This window comes from Anas acuta, chromosome 20 (genome assembly GCF_963932015.1).
Source record: "Anas acuta chromosome 20, bAnaAcu1.1, whole genome shotgun sequence".
In the NCBI taxonomy this organism is placed as follows: domain Eukaryota; kingdom Metazoa; phylum Chordata; class Aves; order Anseriformes; family Anatidae; genus Anas; species Anas acuta.
In genome coordinates this window covers 9726442-9749720 of record NC_088998.1, presented here as the reverse complement: position 1 = coordinate 9749720, position 23279 = coordinate 9726442, and the positions used below count along the sequence as shown (strand labels likewise).

Below are 23279 nucleotides of genomic sequence, written 5' to 3'. Positions count from 1 at the left end.
GGTCAAAAAGTTCTCAAAATCTGTAAGTCCCCTCCTAGTTAAAATAAAACCAGAGACCAGAAACTCACAATTCCATCTAGAGGCTGGAAGTGAGGTCTCCACCTGCCCTCTCTATGCAAAATAAAATGAAAAATCACCCAGTGGTTCTACTTTTCAGATGAAATCATAGATATTCAATCATCAATTTAAATTTTAATGAAAAACAGTCCAAGACTACTCCCTTCTATTTCACCAATGTTTACTGCTTTCTTTTCCTCCTAAGCTCGTACCTTGTGCCTGACCTTTGGGTTATGGCAATGAAGAATGTGCTGCGAGGTACCAGTACAGAGCATGGCAGACAGCTTTGTTTCTTAGGATACTCGATTTGAAAGTTTGTCAAAGATACAACATAGAAAGAACTGGAGGCAAAAATGATGTTCACTGTTGTTTTATCCCTCTGCAAAATAATAAGACAGACATCGTAAGTGGCAGAGCCTATTTTTGGGTCTTAGCTGAGATTATTTCTTGCCTAGTTATTAGCAGTAGATTTACTATCTTTAAAGCAGAATTTTGTCACCCAGCAGGAAATTTCAATTCTATCAGGCAGATTTAATTCTCATTCATTTATTCCTTAACTGTTTTTGACTCGCTTGCTAATTATCAAGGAAGGCAGCATTCAAAGTAAGTCTGACACGAGGAGGCACCATGGCCTGTTGGCACTCTGCTTCAGCTGGCTGCCACTCCAGTTGTGCAGCTTTGAGTCTCATTTCCTATCAAGGTGTTCGCCTTCCTCCTCATGCTAGCACAGCTTGAATTACTATTTGTAAATCTTTACAAAATTCTAGATTTGACCCAGATGTACAAAACCCCACGCAAGGTGTATGGACGCCTTTTTCACCGTTCTTCCCAAAAGGGGTCACAGTGCCCAGAAGTGCCTGGAGGCAGGGACATGGGAACGTTACCTGGACATGCTGAGTTCCTGCCTTGTTCACATCCCTATTTCCCAAGTATATCCACAGACATTGCCATCTCTGCTCTCAGTATTAAGCTACACAATAAACTGCTATCTAAGATTACTCTAGAAAGAAACCTAATCCTAGATTCCACCTATTCCTGCAACATCTGCATGAAGCAGGTGAGCAGAGACCTGGCCACACCTTCCCTTACGCTGCCCCTGTGCCCTGGACCAGGGGGCTGCCGAGGTCCCTGCAGCTCAAGCAGAAACTCCCCGACATCGGCAAGGAGGCAGAGCCGTGGCGGTGGCGCAGCCCCTCGGGGCTCCCACTGCTGTTGGAATGTGACACGAGCTGACCCAGCTCTGTGCATCACAGCCCGGGACACACAGGGGCAAATCTCCCACCAGTTGCACGGGAGGCATGGGAACTCAACCATTTATTACGACCTAGCCATACGATGGGAAATCCGTGGCTATTATCTTGCAATTGGCAGGAGAGAAGGGAGGAGAGCGGGGCAAGCAGAGGCAGGTTGTGCTGAGCACCGGGAATCCCATTTGCAGAGCAGTATATACATAACTACACTGAGCTATTTAGGAAATAAAGACATGATTAGTTCTGGAGCTAATTTCCTTGGTGCTTTGAAGAGTGTTGCAGGTAAGATATGATCCACTGTAATTACGGAGGAAGATAAAGACAGGAAAGTTGCTGGCAGAGCTCCAGGGCCCAGGAATACCTGAATACCTCAGGAAAGGCTTTGCAGCTCGCACCGTCTCTTTCACAAATTGCCCTTGATGCCTGAGCCACTACTATCACTGCTCACTAGGAAAAAAAGAGGGTGGGGAGGACAAATGTGGCCTATTCCTTATCAGAGCGCAGTGCTGAGGAACAGCGGCAGCATGGAGGAGAAAGTGAATCTTGTTTCCATGGCAACTGAAGTTTGAAAAAAGTACCCCGAAATCAATGTCATCTTAACACGTACGCTTACGTGCAGACCCACAGTATGAAGTTATTCAACTGCAAGCATCACGAGACTGTAATCAGCATCTGACCGTCCAAAGAGACCTGCTGCTCGCAGGAGCCGTGCTTGGTTTGGAACAACAGTGTCCCCACCTGGAGGAAGCTCCTGGCATTGAGCAGCGCCAGCCTGAGATTTGGATAGAAAGAAGAAACCTCCAAAACAACTTACAAATGATCTAAAGTAACAGCCCTACTCAAAAGAAAGTGCTGTAAGCTTTTGCATGCCTGGTAATGTTCAGTCAGTGCTTCCACAGGGGCAGAGCAAACGCTTACCTGATTTCCTGCCCCAGCACCCCAAGCTCTTAGCAGAGGACACAGGTGGCACGTGAACCACCTGCCACAACCAAAGTCCAAGAAATGATGGCTCAAAACATGGCATACATCTGTCTCAGAAACTAAGTACAAACTTGGAAAATATTTAATGATAACTGCGGCAATGACACACCTTTCTATTAATTCCATTACAATCAATTTCATATCTAAGTATTTAATATCCATGAGCTAAAGCAATGCTTGTTTCCAAATGGAAAAAGTTCAGAGATGAAGGTCCTGATTAAATGAATGCTCATGGTCTGCTGGAGCTCTCTAAGAGATTCAAATAATACCTTGCTCTTCTTGAATTGTTTTCTGAAAGCACAATATCAATGCTTTTTAAAGTGGGAAAACTGAATGTGTTTATTATCCTACCTTTTATATCTGCAGTACAATTCTTTATCTGTGACCCATAAACAAATTAAAGGGACACTGGCAAGCTGTACATTTTAATGCTTTTCTTTTCTCTGTTCTCAGAAGTCTGAGAATTTTTCAGTGCCTAGAGGCTTAAACAAATTAAAGCTTTTGTTTGTTTACTTTTAGCATTTCATTAATTTCACAAAAGTGAAGCTAGTCAGATTCATTTGTCTTCCTACAGCCTATTAATTAGCATTTTGCATTTGGACTTCCAGGAAACAGTTTTAAACATTTTCATGTGTTTATTTTTAAAGTAATTTTGGAGGTAGTTGTTTCTGTTCAAATCATTCTTTGGAAATGGAAGACTGAAAAACATTGATATAAATCCAAGTCTGTTGGTGGAAAATCCAGTGAGAGCTTGGCATTGTTTGTCTTTGCGGGGGGAATTCAGACAATTGCAACAGATCAAAACACAACAGAGCACCCAAGCAACTACTAAATTGTGAAACTGTCACAAAAACCAAACATGCTTTGGAGAGTTTTTACCATTTTCACCACTTTCAGTGATGCCTTGATTGTTTCTGCTCCTTAGACAAGACGACTAGCACCACCACTATGCAAGCCCAACCCTGTTACACTGATTATGAAAGATGGGGAATGTCTCCTAATCTTAGTTTCCCCCAAGCCTTAGTTTCCCCGTTCAGTTTAAGGCATTATGATAATTTGCAACCTCACAGTGACTGCAAGCTTGAATTCATTGAGATTGGCAGAACACTTTAACAGCCTCAGATGAAAGGTGCTACAGAAGTGCCAACTACTATCACTGTAATTATCATTCAATATACACTGATCAAAAGAATGAAATGTGAATTAGCATTTCCTATTAGCCCTACTTACAGCCTAAATGTTAAATATTCCTCCCATGGGCTCCCTCCATGAAAACACAGAGGAACTGTTGGTATTTCTCGTACAGCTACTACAGTGCTGCTACGGGAGTGGAGGAGTGGGGAGAGCTTCGGAGAGTCCAAATGGCACGGAGCCACGCAGCTTCTCCCACAGAAGCCTGCCCAGGCTCTATGGGACGCGGAACCATGGTGCTGCCCTCTTCCTCTCACTCTTTGTCCGTCTCTGGTCTCTTTCCTGACACAAGGCTGCGACCCGCTGCAGCCCCAAGGATTTTCTGCCCTGAACGCTCCCAGGGAGTGGGCCCTGCTCACCTGAAAGAAGTGTGTACATTTAGCATGGCTTAATGAATGGAATCAAGCTAATTTGCACCCACTGCAGAGCTAGACATGCTGAAATGTTTGCTTTCCCCTTTCTCGCCTGGCAAATGCACGGTATTTGACTTTATTTTCCTTAGAAACACGGGAAGCAACGAAGTGATTTCCCCTGTATTCCTGAGCATGTTTCAGCAGCATTTGGGGCAGAGCACTGCTGGGATTCGTGGCCAGTTCCCACATGGTGGAAGCTGCCACCTCTGCAGGTTAAATAGGATCTGACTGAGGGCTGTGTGTAGGAGCGAACCAAACTCTCTTAATTCTTTTTGGACACAGCATCAAACAGAAGCTGACAATAGCGGGTCACCTTCCAACCCTGCTTTCTGCCACACGCCAGAGCGAGCCTTGCTGCTGCCCAGACAGACCCTGCTGGAAGAGGACTTTGCTGTCCAGCCACGTCGGTTTGATAGCAATCAAAAGCAGGCCAAACCATGCTCCACTCCACAAAACCCAAAATAGGGTTACTGACAATTTTAAAGAGAAGCGGCCTCGGCATGTGAATTAAGCCGTTGAGGAGCCCTGCGCCTCTTCCTTTCTGTAAAACCATCCTTTAGACAGCTACAGGCTCTGAAAAAGAGACCTCCCTGGAACACACTCAGTTCAAAAAGGGAAAAAAGTCCATTCCCTGCCTTGCTGAGTCCTTTTCAGTGAAGCAGGTCATAGCACCATGTCTTTTATCCTGTCATTCCTGTCTCCTGCTTGATGCACATAATAAATCCACAGTGGTTTGAACTGCAGCTCCGTGCTGAAATCTGACAATCCCACGGATCTTTAACCATGCTGCCTCCCAGCAATCCCCCAGCTGAAACCTCCAGGTTTACTTAGAAAATTTTAAATATACAAGGTCAGATTCAAATAATTTAAAATATTATATTTACAATCAGTTTTACTTTCCAATTCCCGTGCTAGCTAGCACTGAGCAGGGAAAAAAGGGTTCCTTTTTTTAAACAAAATCTAGGTTTCTGGATTAAACTAGAATTTATCTAATGTCTCATAAGGTACACTCAACACTTACAGAGCAGATATTTACATTACCTGTCAGATTTACATTAACAATGTGACTTAGAAAATTAAGACAGAAGGCTCTGATTTTAATAACAAGCTGAAAATTGACAACATGGGACACTGGCACAAAAAGTAAACAAGCCAGGTTTGTCTGACCTGGAAACAATGATGTGGAGGCCAGAAAAAACTCTTACTCATTTTCATATGGTAGCATCAACTTTGAGAAGAACATTTAATTCTCTTGAAACTGAAGGAGGATTCAGAGAAGTAATTAAGAGTAACTTAACTAGTAGTTAACATCAGGATTGGGAATTGGAAATTAAGAAATTCAGCTCAGGACACGTTTCCTGGCTTCGCTGCACGATCCCATCTCAGTTAGTTAACTTCTCCCTGTTGTAAAATGCGGGTGCCAGTAAGTAGCCACCTTTGGGGGGAGCCTGGAGATCTATCAACCAAAGACGCTTGAAGAGGTCAAACTCTGCGTGCTGTTCTTGTACCTGACAAAAATGAATCTGACAGTCAGGTTAGCACTGCTAATTTTTGCAAAACAGTACCAGTGAGACTAGAAATAACTGCAAATGTTCAAGATGACCTCGTTTTTCTTCCAATCCCTAAAATGCTCGGAAACTCAAAACTTCCAAGCATGCCCTGTTCCACAAGCAGTGTCTGAACTGACAGATACATTCCCAAAGTAATTTACATATTTCTTGCTGCCACTAACACTGGTTATCCAAATTCGGTTGCAGTTGACAGTTTAATGATAATAGCTTTCTGTTTATATATCATCTGCGATAATGTTCCTATTCTCCTTAAATTCTGTTCCTGTAAAAGGGGTGCTCTAATGTATGCAGCCACAGACCAAAATGATAGTAATTTTCCCTTCTAGTTGGAATGGTTTGGTAAACAATTACATTTCAATTAAAGACGGGGTGTTCATGCCGAGGGAAGCACCATTCAGCTCTTCACATAATACAGGAAGATAAATTTGCCAAAGTCAAACTATTAAAATACAATTTACATGACTGCTTTAGAAAAAAAAAAAACTTGAAACAAAATGGAAAACAGAGTATATTATGCACTGGAAAAACTTGGGAAAAATCTTTTGCTGTATCATCCCCAGCAGCTTGAACTAGGATCTCATTATTTAGGATTGCATTCAGTGAAGAAGAATGGTAGAAGGGTTACTTTTCATCTCTTCAGGAGTTTCCATTTACTGGTATGCCATTAGGACTTAATACCTCATTTATCAAGGATTAAAAGCAGGACAGATGGAGGAATGCCATAAGAATAGCGCATAATGTAGCACTGTAAATTCAGCTGCATACTCAGCCCAAACAGACAGAAAAGCTGCTGGAAAACGTGCAAAAAGAATTGAAACATGCAGAAGAATTGAAACCTAAAAAGATTTCTTGCTCAGGGCGCTGTCACATGGCAGAGAGGGACTTTACAACCAGCCCCTGCATTGGCTCAGAAAAGCTTCCCAGAGGAAACAGAAAACCCTCCTCTGATGATCCTCCTTACGGAACAAGCAGTTGTACAGATATATTTGCAGTGAAGCAGCATCCAGGCCTGTGGCCCACCTGGGAAGCGCTGTACAAACAAACCACAAAGGACAGCTCCTGCTCCAAGACATCTCACGGGAAATGCAGAGCAGACAACCCGCAGACAACGAGGAACATGAGAAAACAGGGAGATGGCAGTCAGCTTTGTGACTGACAGCGACCTGGTGAGGAGTGTTTGCACCACCGAGTTTGTCCTTTGAAGCCTCTCTGAAGATCATTCCCCTCCAAACCGAGTTACACAATTCCATGGTTGGATTTCAAGTTGTGCCAGGGGAGATTTGGGTTGGATGTTAGGAGAAATTTCCTTACTGAAAGGGTTGTGAAGCATTGGATCGGGCTGCCCAGGGCAGTGGTCGAGTCACCATCCCTGGAGGTCTTTGAGAAATGTGCAGAGGTAGAACTTGGTAGCATGCTCTGGTGGTGGACCTGTCAGTACTAGGTTAAAGGTTGGACTGGATGAGCTTAGAGGTCTTTCCAACCTGAATGATGCTCTGATTCTGTTTTTTTTGGAGCCAGTGTGACTTCAACTACAAGAAGCACAGAAACATTTTCCCAGATTATGGAAAGCAAAGGATTGGTCCTAGATCTGAGGATTAAAGGGCTGGAGAGAAGAAAATTCTAAACCCTCTCTGGCAGTTTGATGGGAAGAGAGAGTACACAGACTCTCCTTCAAACACAGTAAGGGAGGCAGAGAACCATTTTCAAACTGCTTAAAATCAGACTATCTGATATATTAATTCAGTCTGTCAGGAGGCTCCTTGCATAATCAGCGAGGCAGACTAACAGCAAGGAATCGTGCCAGTTTCTTGATCCAATCACGTAGTCCACTTCTTCTGCACAAGTTCTTTGTCGGTTTGGATTTCTGCTTGGCCTGGGATATTTGCAGAGAACTGAACCAGGCTCTAACAAAAGCAGTCAATAGATGGCAGTATTCCAATGGGATGGGAGAGAAGTCATCACACAGCAAGTCTCGGCAATCTCACCCTTGCTCGTGATTTCCCTGCAAGGTGGGCAGTGTAGGAGGGTTTCATACTCAGCGGAGTTTCTCATCTTCTGGTCCCTGTGTTTGTTAAAATACAACCCAAACTCCAGGCTTAACCCATCTCACAGCTTAAGTTATTTGAATTCAATGCTGAGCAGCTAAATGCCTCTCTGCATCCCTGTAACCAGCAAATGTCAGTCAACAGCAAGACTTCAAACATCTTCCCTTGGAGAGGAGTCCAGCACTTGCCCTTGGTTACACTGGTGTCCACAGCTCTTGAGCATTATTAGCTGCTACCAATTACCCATTGTCAGGGAGACAACTCCAGGCCACTGCCAAGGCAGGCAGCATTTTAACTAACACCTTATGCTGAGTCAAGTCTGTCTTTCTGTCCTCAGATACTGTTAAAGCCTTTGTTAATTAGGTCTCCTCATTCAAGAGGCAGAATTATGCCAATTAAGAAGGGTCCCAACAAGACTACTTAACTGTAAAGATGTCTCCTGCTAAGATGTGTGTGAGGACAGTCAGTCTCTTCCATGATTACATAAGATATGATAAAACAAACCCTTTCATTAGGACCAGAACATCTCTGCTTGCATCTAGGTTTTATACTGATGTGCTCCAAATCACCGCTGTTCCTAGGCACCAATGCAGCAGTCAGAAAGGGCTCTCCTAATCCTACAAAGCTCTGATAGCACAGAAGTTCAGTGAGACAGGCTGAAGTGGAATATAAACATTTTACAACTTGAGATGACTAGGATTAAGAGAGTTTTTGTAATGCTTGAGAAGCTCTATTAAAAACTTCATGCGGAAGGGATAAGAACAGTTCACATAGAATAGTTTGTGTATTGAGATGCAGAAAACTTAAGGCTTGATTTTCAAGGTTATGTTTTAGGACTCAAAAAACTAGTATAAGCTGTTGTTTTCCAAAGTTGCTACAAAAAAACGTAACACTCAATTAACCATAACTTCTCATGCAAACTTCTGTATGGGAGGAGGACACGTCCACTCTAGAATGCTTTAGTTTTCAAATGAGAGAAAGCAATTGGGAGTGTAACACTGTCAAAAGAGCTGAATCCAATGGCTCTTGAGCTTAGTAGCCCCTTGGAGACTCAGCAGCAGAAGGATGGAGATGTCAGGGAAGAACAATGATCTGTAAAATATGAAAAGCTTACAACATCAAAACCCTCCACAGCAGACTTAAAAGTAATAATCCCATTACCACTAAACTAAAGCACTAATTACTATTCCCAGTGGCTGGAGTGGACTGACTGCTAATGATCCTCTCTGGTTAATGAAGGAAGGTGAGGAGGAATATATTTCTTAAGTCAGACATCTGCTGAAATCTGGGCAGCCATAAAAACTATGTATGTAATGAAGCCATTCATATTAATGGCAATAACATTCGGAGGGCTGAGCAGAAACAGAAATGAGATGATAGCGCATTGTAACTCAGAGGAGACAAATGCTAGGTATTAGCCACCTGACAATTGCCCTTATTTAATCCATACTGAACAACTTAGCCAGACAAAGCAAGCAACTATATCCCATGTAGGCTGTTTCACTACCTGAGCTAACCTGCTTAAAGACAGGAATAACTTCTCTAAAAGCCTAAAGCAGGAGATATACCATTAGAAGAGGACTACACAGCATTTTATTTTCACTGGCCACAGGTACACTAAGAAGAACACTCCCAAATCCTCTGTCTTGTGAAGAATCCAGATGTACCCATCCTTCTTTGCCTCTTTCACCAGTAGTACAATGGTTCAAAGATACTCATTTGCTGAGACAGATTCTGATGAAAGACAGACTCAAAGCAAAAGCATGCCTATTCAGTTGGTTTTAATGTGTTTCTGCCTGCTATGCTCAGAGTTTCGGAGCATTTATAACTGACAATCAATTCAGATAGATGGCATATGGCTTATGGCATGAGGGGATTAGAGTCAAAAAAAATTAGTTTGCCTCTTGGCATTGAAACACGATGCACCCTGTTTAGCAAGAAGGTGAGACCACAAGGGGGATCAGACCTAAGGATGATCCCTCTGTGTTTTGACCTGTTAGAACAGGGAGCTGTTAGGAGAAAAACTTCCATCAACACCAGAAAAAGAAAACCAAACATGCCCTGATAGCAAATGCTTCAAGACATCTCATCCTCTGTTGTTTTTCTGTTTCATTGTCTTCAGTATTTACCATATACTGTACACACTGCTTCAAAACAGAGCTCAACTCCTGCCATCCACTCACTGCTTTCAACACTTCCTCCTCTTTCATTTAGCAAACAGGACAGTACCAAAAAATCATAAAACAAACTCCTATACATTCAGCATGTGTTTGCATACAGTGACTCCAGAATATAAAGTCCACAGCGAATGCCATGCATTCAATAGTTTACAGTTTATAGAATTAAAATAAACTACTTAGACAAACTGCTGCTAGTGATTCATTCACCAGTACAAATGTTCTCAGGTGAACTGGGTGTGCTCAGATTTTTTATAGATTGCACCGATTGCCTTTCCTTTGAAATTCTGGTTCTACCTATGTAGGCTTGTTATGAGGTAGCCGAGCCTGTAAAGTAGGTGTGATCTACAGAGAAAACATATAAACACATGTCGAGCAAACCAGCTCCAATATCATTTGCCTCTTCCCTAAATAAAAATATCTGTGCTCAAATGTATTATCCACATACAGCAGACATTTTCCTCTTGAAAATACAACTTTTTGGTTGCCTTGGCTATTGCTCATACTTGGTATATCAGTCTACAGCTGTGTATGCTTTATGGAGCTCAAAGACCCTGTTCATGCCCCTCATGTTTGGTACCACTGTTACTGATGTTAATAGCACTGCTCCTTTCCACTCTGAAATGACTTCCCATTCTTTACCTACTGTTATCACAACAGAACATTAATATTAGTAGAGAGCCGCAAACCAAAACAATTGAAGAAATGAAAAACAGCGAATGGCTCCTCTAGGCTCCTTCTGGGAGAGGATACCAGGCTCTGGGGAACCATCAGCCTGGCAGTTCTTCTGTTAATTAATGGCAGGTTCTTCTGCAGAAGCTTCTGCAGAAGTATGAGGATGTACTGAACAGTTGCGTACAAGGAAATAAGTCTGTGAATATGCTGCACAACTGAAGGATTCACAACTGAAACCTCACCAGGAAAGTCTCCCCAGTGAAACAAGTTACCCAAACCCGCTTCAGATTCAAATTCAAATCTTGTTGCTTTACCAAGACATATTTTAGTTGTTTGTTGCTAACAGTACCTAACAGCAGCGTGTTTATTTAGTAGTAGGTAACCAAAGTGTTTCACATATACCACCTCTTCCCTCAGGATGAGAGAGCTCCTCTCCCTTCTGGCAAAACCCCGCAAGGATCACTAGGCTGGGAAGAGGCACTTACCGTGACCCGGAAAGGTGTCGTGGCTGCAGGCTCCATGGTGGGGTTCTTCTCAGGGACCCCGCTGGGCATGCTGCGCCTCTGCCCGCACCTCTCCGGGGGGGACTCTGCGGATGGTAGAGAAAACAGGGAGGAATTACAACACACAGCGCAGGAACAGTACAGAAATGGCAGCAGGCCATGCAAAATGCAGCTTCTTCCTTTGAGGTGCCCTTGCAAATGAGCCAGCACAACAATCAGATTTCCCACAGCCACCTAGAACAATGTTCAATCAGCAAGACTTTCACCTTCAACAATTAACATTTTTTACAAAACTGTTAGCTTCAGATGATGCCTGACAGGTTGGCATTATCATTATTTCCTGGCTGCAGATGGGTAAACAGAAAACATATCGAGATGAGTGACAATTATATGCAAAGTACAGATCTTTGCACATGTGGACTTGGTACTCCTAAGGGAAACTGCTCATGGGGTTACAGGCACAGGATGCTTAAGTTCCCTCTCTAATCCTCTAGTGATTTCTTCTTGACCACTTTTGAAGGACAGCAGGGATATGTAACACTGATTTATTTACTAAACAATATGGAATTCAAGCTAAGGCAACAGTAAATCAACAGCAATTTCAGAATGACACTGAAAAGCAGATTTTTCACACAGCTGTTCCATTTTTAAAAATGATGAGCATAAAAAAAACTACCACAAAAAATTGGAGCTGAAGTAAACTTTGGGGGAACTCATTCTAACACAGAATCTCACAAGCAACAGGAAAGCCCATGAACTATATCATTACTATGATTCTTATGAATGAGAGGTAGCCTGAAGAAGAATACCTGCTGGAAAAGGAAATCAGATAGCAGACACTGCTAGAGGGAGGCTTCTACAAATTAGTATGCAAAGACATCTAAGGATGGAACAACCTATATTCAGAATGTCTCAGACAATGATATTCTCGTAACTAATACAACTTAAAGGTCGTTTGTTTGCCAATTCTCAGCCTCTGCAATAGGCAATTTGCTGCAATCAGGTCTTGGCAAGGAAGGCTGTCCCCTTAGCAAGGTTCTCCCCTTGCCAAAGCCTGCTGTCACCCAGGGGCTGTCAGGAACAGCTAATAGCTGCGGTTCCACTCAGCACTTCCTGAGAAGTGTCCCCAACTACTGCAAAGGGACCGACTGGGAGAGTCTGCCCATGGGCTGGGTGAAGTGCCTCTTCAGAGACACCTTCCTTTGTTGGAAATCCCACCCAAAACGCCTCACCAGCAGCCACGTAACCTGCCGAGAGGCAGCCCCAAGCAGCAGCTCACTGCCCTCCGAACTTCCAGCCGAGCCTTCAAATTGCTCGGCCACGTCTCTGCAGAGTGCAGCACCGTGCACACCTTAAGGAGCAACCAGGTCTTTGGGTACCAGCTCCTTCCATGCTAAGGCTCCCATCCCTTTGAACAGCAACCTTTTTTTTTTTTTTTTTTTTTTTTGATATTCATAAAGAAACTGCTTAATTCCAGCACTTTGAAAGTGAGCTCAACATGACGAGACAGCTGAAGAAGCTGCTTTGCAACTTCTTTTTGACCAGTCCAATAAACGTTGTTTAAAGAACTTCTCCCATGCGTGGCTGGAGAACACGAACAATGGGATTACACAAAGCCAGCTGCCAGACATCGCTTCCCTGAGGCCTGCCCAGCTCAGCAGTGCTGTGCTCCCCAGCCAGACCCACCTCTCGCCTCCAGCACAGGGGGAAGCTCTCGCTGCTCCACACAGGTGATGTGGCACCACCAGTGCCCACGTTTCTGCTTCCTCTCAACCCCATGGGTCAGAGCTCCTCAGAGAAAGGCAGAGTGTGGTGTGACCCAGGGCTGATTGATACCTGGGTCTAATCGGGACCGCACCGAAGTCACAAACTGTGCTCTGAAGTTCTTCCACGATTACAAACTGCTCAGAGCAGAGCCAGCCAACACACCCCTCTGAGCAGACCAAAACATGGAGAAGGGTCAGGAGCTAAAGCTAAAACCATTTTTAAAGCCTCGCAGAGTGAACAGTCGGGCTACGTGAAGGCCTGAGCTGCCCTTTTTACTCCTCCAGGCCTTATTTCCTGGGATTTCTGACACATTGCCCACCTGTGCACAAGACAAGCAAGCTACAAGAGAGCAGTTTCAGTACCTGACCTCAGCCACCTCTAACACATCGTCCCCCTCCACACCCCCACACCGTTTCAGCCTGGCGGGCCCTGCTGGCAGGCCCCACGGCACAGCCCAGCATGAGGACTCCAGGCTCCTACACTCGACTTCATTGCAGAACCACAGTGCGGCCCCTCGACATTTTAATGCCTTTTATGAGACTCACAGCTGATAAAAGTCCTGAAGATGCCGTGAGAACACTGCAAGGTTTCCTCGGTGAGTGCTGCCATCCCCTGTGCGTCCCACGATAAAGGGCCCCGGCACGAGGAGCGCTATCTCTGCAGGCAGTGAGCCGCGGACTGGCACTTCCAGAAGCACTTCGTATTAGATAACAGCCTCACTAGCCAGTGGATTTCTCTGTTAGCTGAATACTATCCTCCGCTCACACAGTTCCAGGATTATACCTTCATTTGGCCATTTATTTACTCTAGATCAGATCTGATCCGGGGACTTCGTGCAGCATCTCAGGACGTGTGCCCGCATGTGGGAGCAGGTGGCTTTTGGATTCGCGGCCATCTCCACCGGCTGACAGCGCAATGCCCAAATAAATCTGGGATATATACAGATAAGCAATAAGAAGTCATCTAATTACTGTTTGACAACTGAATCAGGTCCACCCAAGCATATTAGCTGGCTCTTTAGATGCTCTTAAATATCTCAACATTAGATCGGAAAAGGTTCATGGATCCCTCTAAGAACTGTGGCTGTTCTCACGGAGATTCCTCACCTACTTCTCTCCTCATAACTGAAGGCATTTTCTGCGCTTTTCCCTGCTTGCAGAGCGATAACCAGGCGTTTCTACTCACATGCAGGTTTAGTTCCACCGTGCACGTTGCAGAACCGTGCTCTTGGCCCTCCCACAGCCATGCCCCAGATCTCCCCGTACACAGCACTGCTCAGACTGACGCGGGGCTGGGGTGCCTCCACGTTATACAACTGCAGAGGAACCGAAGCGAGAAGAAACAAACAGAAGTGCTTCCTGCTTTTTCAAATATTTACAGAAGGCTGCAATGTTTTGGGTTTTCCACATAGCAGGATAAGATCTTCAAAGAGAAACTTCCTTGCAATTAACAAAACCTGAGACCTCCCAGAGGTTATCGCACATACTTGGGTCCCAAATGCTTTTTGGTGTGTACCGCACTAGGACTGTTTTTAAGCTGTCAGGGTTGAAACGCATCCCACTGAGTTCGCTGCCAACAGAAGGACACTAACTGTAAACATTACATGTTAATTTAGGACCTAGGGCTTATGAATATTTCTGAAACTGTTTCTGTAGAGCAATAAACGCATTTGATTTGTTAACTAGTTCAAGGCATTTGAATTAACAGCATAATTAATCCTTACTACTTTTCTATGCCCGTTCTTAGTGCTGAGAAATAGTTACAGAGCAGCCTAGCAATCCCCCCAGGCTTCCAGGGCACCGGCAGCAGAGCAGAGCGGGGAGCTCCTGGCACCCAAGCTCCCTTAACCCACTCAGTATCACTGCTTTCCTCCTTGCACCTCCTCAGACACTGCTACCGAGCAGGTCGTTATGTGTAACACACATGGAACAAACGTTAATACTATTTACTTTTCACTTAACAAGTGAGATGTTTTTACATTTGCATTACCTGCTCTTGTGAATCACAGCTAGTCCAAGAGATCATCAGGATTCTGCTCCCATTAGCATCAAGGAAATACATTAACTCCTTCTGTTCGCTCATCCCTCTTCACACGCTCCCCCTCTCCTGCTCTCCTCTGACACACAACTCCAGGGATCAGCCAGTGGAAGAGACAGCACAAACAAAAGCAAGGAGAACCAGCTGGAATGAATAGCTAACAAGCAGACACTTCCCAGCAAGTTGATTTGCTGATATGAAACTGTTCCAACTCCGAGCAAGAAAGGGAGGTGCGAATCTGAATGAGGAGTTAGCGATGAGAAGCCATCTCCCTCAACTCACCAAAAGGAAGCTGTGCTTGTCAGCAGCACACATGCCATGGCACTCCGAACAAGCCAGGAATGAGAGAAGTGGAGATGATGACTTCATCAGAGGCAGCAAGCAGGAGAAGTATGACTGGAATGCCGGACAAGCCAGCAGCGCTGGGGAGACGCGGCAGGAGGCTGGGAACCGCCAGGTTCCTCCAGCAGGACCGCAGTGACGGGCTTTAGGGAACGGAGACGTTAGAGGACAAGAAACTTCACCAGCTCCTCTGGAGTTTCCTCAGAAAACTAGGAGGTCACCAGAACCAGAAGCTGACGGCAAGACCCTGCACGTCAGGCGTGGGGAGGTCAGGATGCCCCCGGCCTTGGGCTGGGATCCGCCCGTGGAGGCTCGGGGCCGTCCCCTAGTGCTCCCCTGCCCGGCCCCATGGGGTTTGTGCCGGCTCGGAGCTGAGCTGGGCAGGGTGGGGTTTCTGTGAAACCAGAGGGAACAGGAATTACCGGTCTCCGGCTCATACAATTACACTTGGTGAATTAATTTTATTGCTTAATGAATTTAGCTGTTATTTCTCTAATTTCTGCATTATCTAAGAGCTCCTCACTGCACACCCAGCAGAGGAGAGGAGGAGGCACGTAGTGACAGAAGTGATTTATTTAATGTGGCTCACGGTAGCATATAGGAATTAAAAACAATCCCTGGAGAGGAGATGTCTGCAGTGTTGGTGTGATTCAGAACACCCAGAAGGGGCTGGGGAAAAGCCTCCATTTCGGACAGCTGCAGGTGGCCACAGGAGTCCAGGAGGAAGGAGGATCTCTCATCCGAATCCAAAGGGGCATTTCCAAGATGCTGTTAGGACAGCGGCACTATTTTAAGAGTGGAGTATTATGCTGGGAATAAACAAAGAGAGAAAATTACAAACATCGACTTCAGCCAACTTTCTCCATCAAGAGGCAAGAATAACTTCGAGTGGGAAGCAGAGATGCAAGAACGTCCGCTTTGCAATGGACAAAGATCAAGGAGAGCCAGCAATGGGTTAGGAACGTGCCTGCTGACACAGTCCCTTCCCGGACCAGTAGGCTGGACGAGAAGAGAGGCGAGGTCAGTTCCTTTGTGCAGTTACCTGCAGAACTGCTCATTGCAACCGGTCACCCGTTGTCCTAATGATCCCCTGGTGAGCACCAGCTGATCCCTTACAGCAACATTATGATCGTTATGCCGCACAAAATTAATTCGAAGTCAAACCTTTATTAGGCAGTAAAATTGACTTTTAAGTAAAAATGGTCGAGAAGCAAAAGTTTAGGGCAGGTAATGATGCCCTCTGAAAAATCCAACTCATCTAGAAGCAAAGCTAATGAACATCCGCAATGGATATTCCCCAGGCTGATGAAAGTTTGAGTCACCACCACTTTTTATATCAGAATAAAATTATTTCTTTTCAGATCCTAGAATCCTTTGCTTACACACACTTCTCTAAAGCCCAGCAACCCAGCCGGCTGCACCCAGGACTCCTCACATCAGTCACTGAGTTACTCCCCCTTCACTTCAGGCTCCGAGAAGAAACAGCTGCTCGTGTTCCCATGCTTTCCCTACCTTTACGAAGAATTAAGGATACTGTTTATAGAATTGTACCTTGTTGATAAATTCTTACTTATCTAACCATTTAGGTAGAAAACAAACAAATAAATGAATTGGGATTGGGATTTGCCTTCTGTGCTACACTCTGGCACAAGGCATTTCGGATTAAATAATTAGAGGCTGGTCATGCGTATAGCTAATGCTGTCCACAATGATTGCACCTGACTCAAGCTTCTTACCTTTAGCTTTGTTTCCCTCACAGATGACTTAACTGTTACAAAACCACCACACTCAGCTCAAAACGTGGAATGCCATCTCTGTCTCAGTTCTGTGCCTGCCTGAAATATCCTAAGGCACCCGAATCATACAATATCCTGAGCTGGAAGGGACCCACAAGGATCACTGAGCCCAAGTCCTGGCTCCACACCCAAGTACCTCAAAGTTAAACCATATCCAAAGCAACAATAAGCACCATGTGGTCCTCTGCAGCTACAGGAACGGCGGCTGGAGAGTTGTGCAAACTGAGGATCGCTATTAGGACTGGCTGAAAAACAGAAACAATTCAACCCATAAAAAACATCGGACAAAACAGCTCCCCATCAGTCAGAGATTATCACCATCTTCTCTCAAAGTAGGACTAATATCTGGAAGAAGAGTTTTTTCTTTTCCTTTGTTAAATAATGATTTGAAGTTACACTGACCCTTGCCATAGCATGCTGTGCACTTTAATAGATCTCATGTCATCTCTGTGCCAGGTTCTGGGATATCACCGTGTAGTATTTAACATTCCTCATACCACTCCTGAGCAAGTGCTATTAATGGCTCTTGAATCTAGCACTGAAAAAAGCTGCTATTTTTCTGCACGCATGATATGCACCTATTCCTCTTCTCTCTGCTACCACCCAGCAAGAGAATTCTTTCCCCGGCAGCGTGCCAAGGTGCGTTCTGATGCACACAAGCAGAAGAGGGACTCGCTGCCCTTTCCTGCTGTCTTCCTGGGGGTCTGGCTGCCCATTCCTGCAGCCTCTCCTTTCCTGGGAAGCTCAGTGCATCCTCACATGCCCAAAGCTGGCATTAGCCGTGCCCATCACCAGCCAGCAGCTCCAGGCCAGCAGCGGTCCTGCTGCTGCCTCACCAGGGGAGCTGAAGCCACCTTGCTGCCAGCCGAAGCCCCAGGCACCGCTGGAGCAGGAGAACAAAGGAGGTGGGGTCCGCATGGAAGAAATTGGGTTCTGGCACAGCCACCAGGGCTGGGGGATTTCACCCCACTGTGGTCTGTTCAGCCCATGCTTGGTACCACTGATGGCTACGGGGGCTTCCCCAAGCAAGTGAGGGAAAGGCAGCCCTCTCCTTCGGGGCACAGAGCAAAAACACCCCTGGGGACAGGAAGGAAAAAGAAAATAGCACAAATGGGAAGGCACAGGGATGGAAAGCTTTGATAAGTCTCAACATGAGGAGTCTGAAAACATACACACCAACTTCTGTGCACTACAAAACTGGAGAAACAAACCGATGAATGAAAAAATGTCATAGCTGCAGGTCCCCAGACCTGCTGCCAGAGCGGTGACAGGGACGGTACACAAGGCATCCTGAAAACTAACCCCCCTTTCTAAAAATAAATAGCAAATCATGCTGATTGAGGAGTCTTTATTACAAACTCCATTTTTACTGTCTTGTATTTTTAATTAGATACGTGTATTTATACATATTTGGTATTTTTATTCTTTATTTATCAGTCTCTGAAATAAAATATGTATGATATTTATCTTTCTCTGGTGTGAAGACTAGAGAACAAATTCGCCTCTTGCTAACGGCATATCATTAGGAGCCTTTTCTCCAGGGTAAAATTGAAATCAAGCACAGACTTAAAAAATACATCAGAAAAAGATGAAGTTCTAGCCTAGCTGGGGACCAGCTGGGGGAGACTGCTAATACTCTGGTTAAACTGGAAAGGATGATAAAGTGAGGCGGAACATCGGCTTCCTCCTATGCGATGATAAAGACAAGCAACGCGGAGTTCGGAGAACAAGAAGTCAGCTCTGGGGAGATTTAAATTAGATTCATCCATCACGCTTACCATTCCTGCACAGCCCCAGAACTGTTACCACGGCTTTCTTGCAGCTCTCTATCAGCATGGCTGCCTGCTCGCAGACACAACCAAGGAGCAACTCTCACACTCCCTCATCTCTGGCCCTGCAGACGTCAGCTATGCCACCTACACGCATCAGCGGGGCCGGGCAGGGAGAACATAACCCTCTTCTCCAGGGACTGCCGGGAGCCCCAGGGAGCTGCAGCGCTGCCCGAGGCTGCTGGCCCCACCGGTGTGTGGTCCTGGGGCTGGCCGTGGGCACCTGCCCGGTCAGCAGAGCCAGCCTCCTACAGCAGGGTCTGGCCGTGGCTGCAGGGCAGCTGGCATGGGTCCCGTGAGGCCTCCCATCTGGTGACAGCTCCTTGGGTTGCAAAAGGGAGTTGGAAAACTCACAAGAACAGATTTCTTTTCTTATTCTTTTTTCCTTTTAATTCACTAGAAGTTTTAGTTGCAAGTTGCTCCTCACTTCAGCTACCCCTTTCCTCCCGCTTGTTCTTAAGCCGTTTGCTCCCCTGGCTGGGATCAGAGCTCACAGCTTTTCTTAAAAGTCCGCAGGCACCTTCTGCCCAGGTGCCACAGTGGCAAACCCCACGAGATGGGACTTTTGCATCCAGACTGCAGCCACGGTGTTGCCTCCCACCAGCGAGGTCTGTCCTGTGTAAGGTGTTCTTCTGCCTGCTTTGGGGCTTTTTTAACAGCTGCCTCGGAGAGGTGAGCTACAGACCCATTTGGGACAGCCGTCTCTGCATGTGAAGCAGCAGCACAGCACAAATAAAAACTTTGCGCACTTTAATTATTGCTGGGCCATTTTTGCAGTTAGGAATGGTGGCTGCTGTAACAGGTCTGTACTGGCAAAATGCAAATTAAATAAATAAATACTTAATTTATAAGCATGATTCATCAGAGATTTCATCTTCTACAGCAAAGAAACAGATGTTCCATTGATGGCACTTCATTAGAGAGATAAATGGGGTCACATACATATCTCCATTCACATCCATCTGCATAATAGACCAAACATTAAGATTTGAAATCCACATAGTACATGCAGCTCTTACATCAGCCTGGAAGAGTCTTAATGCCCAGAGCCAATTAATCTGAGTTAGATTGCTTTAACATTGCAGGAACTTTAATATTGTTCAGGAAAGCAGCAGGTGAGGATTTAACACTGGCTATGGAGGATGCAGTTTCACTGTGAACACTTAGAGAAGAGGAACGGATTTTACCTAACTGGACAGCAGCAAGATTTGGTAGCCACTGGCCAAATACAGCATCTATCCTGATGAAGCAACTCAAAGACAGCGTAAAAAGCATCAGTGACAGGGAAGTCTGAAAACATTGCTCTTCCTGCAGTTACCTTTAGCTAGGGCTAGGGCTAGAATAATGGCTAGGGACAGGGACAGCAGAGATTTATTTATTTTTTCTTTTTCCTAGCGTTCATGCAGGATGCCTAAGAGTTCCTAAACCAAACAGAAACAACTCTCCTTCATTTTAATATGCATTACAGAAAGAAGATGATGCTTATAAAAGAGCGCCAGCTCTGCCAAACTAATTCTTTTTAAAAGTGAGTGCTTCCACGAGTGTTCTGCATTTGGGTGGTGTGGAGGTGGGACATGCACCCCGGGACACATCGGTAGCTGTGTGCCTACACACGGGGTGTTGCTGAAAATGCCTCCTGTCCTTACTACTGCTACTCAGGTGCCTTTCTTCTAGCTATTTAGATTCTCTTAGCAATTGTTTTACATGCCACAGTTCCTAATTCATTGAGACTAATGCTTAGACTTGGTGCTGGGGGGCAGGAGGGGTACTTCCACTTCTCTTACACACACGTGCTCTGAAAGCACACCTAAAGGTGTCTGCTCCCCCAGCTCTCTTGTTAGACTTCAAACATCCCCAGTGCGATGGAAGACAGGAAAGAAGCGATCACAAAGCAGTCACGTTTCCTTATTTCATACAAGTAACTGTGTGCCCCAGATGGACATACAGAAACCACCATTAAAACTACGCTGAGCCTTTATCCCACTATCCTATAGAACTTCTGCTACCTCGGTGGTTGTGTTGCTAGGTGTTTAAGTGATACCCACTGTCCACCCACAGGCAAAAGTGTGTGTGTAACAAAAAGGATCAAGCAGGGCTATATTCACTTGTACCTCTCCCATCCCGTTGTTGAGGTGGGAGGAAGCAGGACAATGTTCTTACCTACATTAACATCGCATCTTCTGCCCTAAAAATACACTGGGTGTACAAAGGGATTGGTTCCTTCCCTGCTGACCAGCAGTCACTGTGGGGAGGAGGAAGGAGGCTGTTTAACAACACACTGCAACGCTGCGGAACAGCTGAGCACGTGTAGTGAACAACAGTCACTCTTCTTAGGAAGATTAATGCGCCACACCCCGCTCTCAGAAATTTTGTGTTGGAATTCACCCAAAATTCAGCCGGTCCTAGAAGTAAAGTTATATGAATGAACACCAAATGTTCTCACTTTAAATATGCCAGCCAGATCAAGGTTTGTTCTCATCTAAGGGTATAAAGGTAATCACTGTTAACCTTTGACTGCTAAAAATGTAAAGGGAAAATATCTTTCACTTAAAACTTGCTCATTTGGTTACCATGGACACTGCTTAATCACGAAGGATGACTATTACTTGTTACCATAGTAACCAAGAAGCTTAAGAAGCATCCTGTAATTTAACTCCAGATGCCAAATTTTCCAACAGTCCACCTATTACCACATTTGGGTACTTCAGAACAAGACCAAGCTTGATCCCCGACACTACAAGGAATTCACTGGCGCAGAAGTGCTGTGAGAAATCAAAAGTGTGAGCACATAATGTACAAAAGAAACTTGCACTTCAAATAAATTGGTTTCTTCAAAAAGAAACGTTAAGTGCTCAACATCTGAGGACTCCTTTTTCAGTGTAAATGTTAATGAAGCACAACTTTGGCCTTCCTTATTCTTGCCCATGCTTCTCAAAGTCTATACAATTGCAGGGCATGTTTTTCTCCAACGCGAACGCTTCAACGCTCAACTTAAAATGAATTTCTCAAGTACTGCTGAGTAGCCAGTATGCAAAACCCACCTCCAGCAGCAGGAGGACTTCCAGCCCAGCCCTTGGGGACAAACCCACAACAAACCCGCGCGTCCCTCGTGCAAGCAAGAAGCAATGGACAGGACAAAACTGCCAAATTGAGACAACCAACATGCTGCTCTAGGTAGTATTTCTGCTTATTCAAAAAGCACGGTGCTTGGTTAGTGCCACTTACCACGTTACCACTTGGCTTTGCCTCCAGCACCGCCAAGTAATTCTACGTCAAAAGCTTAGTCCCCCATAGGACTGGGAGATGAAGCTTCCAGCAATTACCTGTGGAGAGCACTGGCTTTTGACCCTCACCTCTCCCATACTGGGTATTATTTCAGTTTTTAAAACTTCATCAGTTTCCACATTTGTTGATTTTCCAAGGGGCCTGAGGAAACTTAGCTAGAAGCCTGACCCTAGGGCTGTATAAAACAGTGAAATGGGTGAGGAGGCTCTGGGGTTTGGGCGGTTTTTAAAATAGACATATACACAAACACATGAGCAATTAAACTTGGAATTTCAGCTGTTCTCTGTGGTGTTTTAAAGGAAAGCACACTACCCTCAGCTAGTGTCTGAGACAAAAAAGCAAAAATGATAAAGACCAAATACAGAAAGTGACCCAGCTGGTTCACCATCTCTATTGAGACGAGAGTAAATTAAAGGATTACAGAGTGCCTTCAGTGCAATAACTTAAGGGATTAGTGGCACGCTAGAAGACCTTCAAGGGAAATATATGTTTAAAAGCTTTAAAAGGCAGCTCTGTATCTAAATTATTTGGACTGCCACAGCTGTAAGGTCACAGACTTACTCTGGTACATCAGAGATCGTGAAGTCTGCTGAAACCCCTCTAAGCATTCGTTTGGAAGCAATTCTGTTTTGGACTCAGACCAGGGTTTTTGACCTCTCTGTCATTTATTACCTATGGCTTTTAGATAAAAACTCACCCTGCATTACTTGGGAGCAACTCCGCTGCTTATTTCCTTTCAGAGTAATCAGCCTCTCTTAGCAACACTGTTAGGGGAAAGGGAGGTTCCTACCAGAAGGAAAGGACTTCAAAAAATAAAGAAAGAGACAGATAAGCCATAGACGAGCAAAAAAGACAATTGTCAGTCTTCAAGCTGCCTGAAAATTGCTGAAAATACCCAACTTTCTGTCATGGCATTAAATAAGGAAATAATTTCTCCATTTACTCCTCGGCAGACTGACAACTCTCACAATTTTATCAAGACTGGTGCTAAGCTCAGTTACTCTTAAGGATGCAGTTTCTGGGACCATGGGACTTTCAGGTATGGGGCCATGGTCAAGACTTGAGAGAAAGAACATGAGTCAGAACTCCTGAGCTCTCATCCTAGCTTGGGGCAGAAGGAAAGTCTGAGAGCAGAACAGAGCTACTGGAGTCTGTGCCATTACTCACTCACTGCCACTCATGGCATTCCCTGCACTTGCCCCTGAACACCTTAAGTGGTTAGAAAATGCATCTACCTAAGGCTTCCCTCAAGTCAATGAAATATTTGCAATTCTTATAAAATATGCTAAAGACAACCAAACAATTGTTATATTACGGTATTTTGGTTATGCACAAGCATATTCAGAAAACGATTATTGCT

At 44.9% G+C, this 23279-nt stretch overlaps 1 protein-coding gene across 8 annotated transcripts in view; it reads right to left on the bottom strand.

The window, feature by feature from the left end:
• DAB2IP (DAB2 interacting protein) overlaps window positions 1-23279 on the bottom strand; it is a 210179-nt gene that overhangs the window by 112797 nt on the left and 74103 nt on the right. For 7 of the 8 annotated variants that reach the window (XM_068656646.1, XM_068656642.1, XM_068656647.1 and 4 more), the window contains one exon: window positions 10846-10949. In XM_068656646.1, coding sequence (XP_068512747.1) covers window positions 10846-10914 — 69 coding nt within the window. In that variant the 5' untranslated portion in view covers window positions 10915-10949. Of the gene's footprint in view, window positions 1-10845; window positions 10950-14619; window positions 14639-23279 lie in introns of those variants that run through there. The other variant, XM_068656648.1, reaches the window with a different exon arrangement.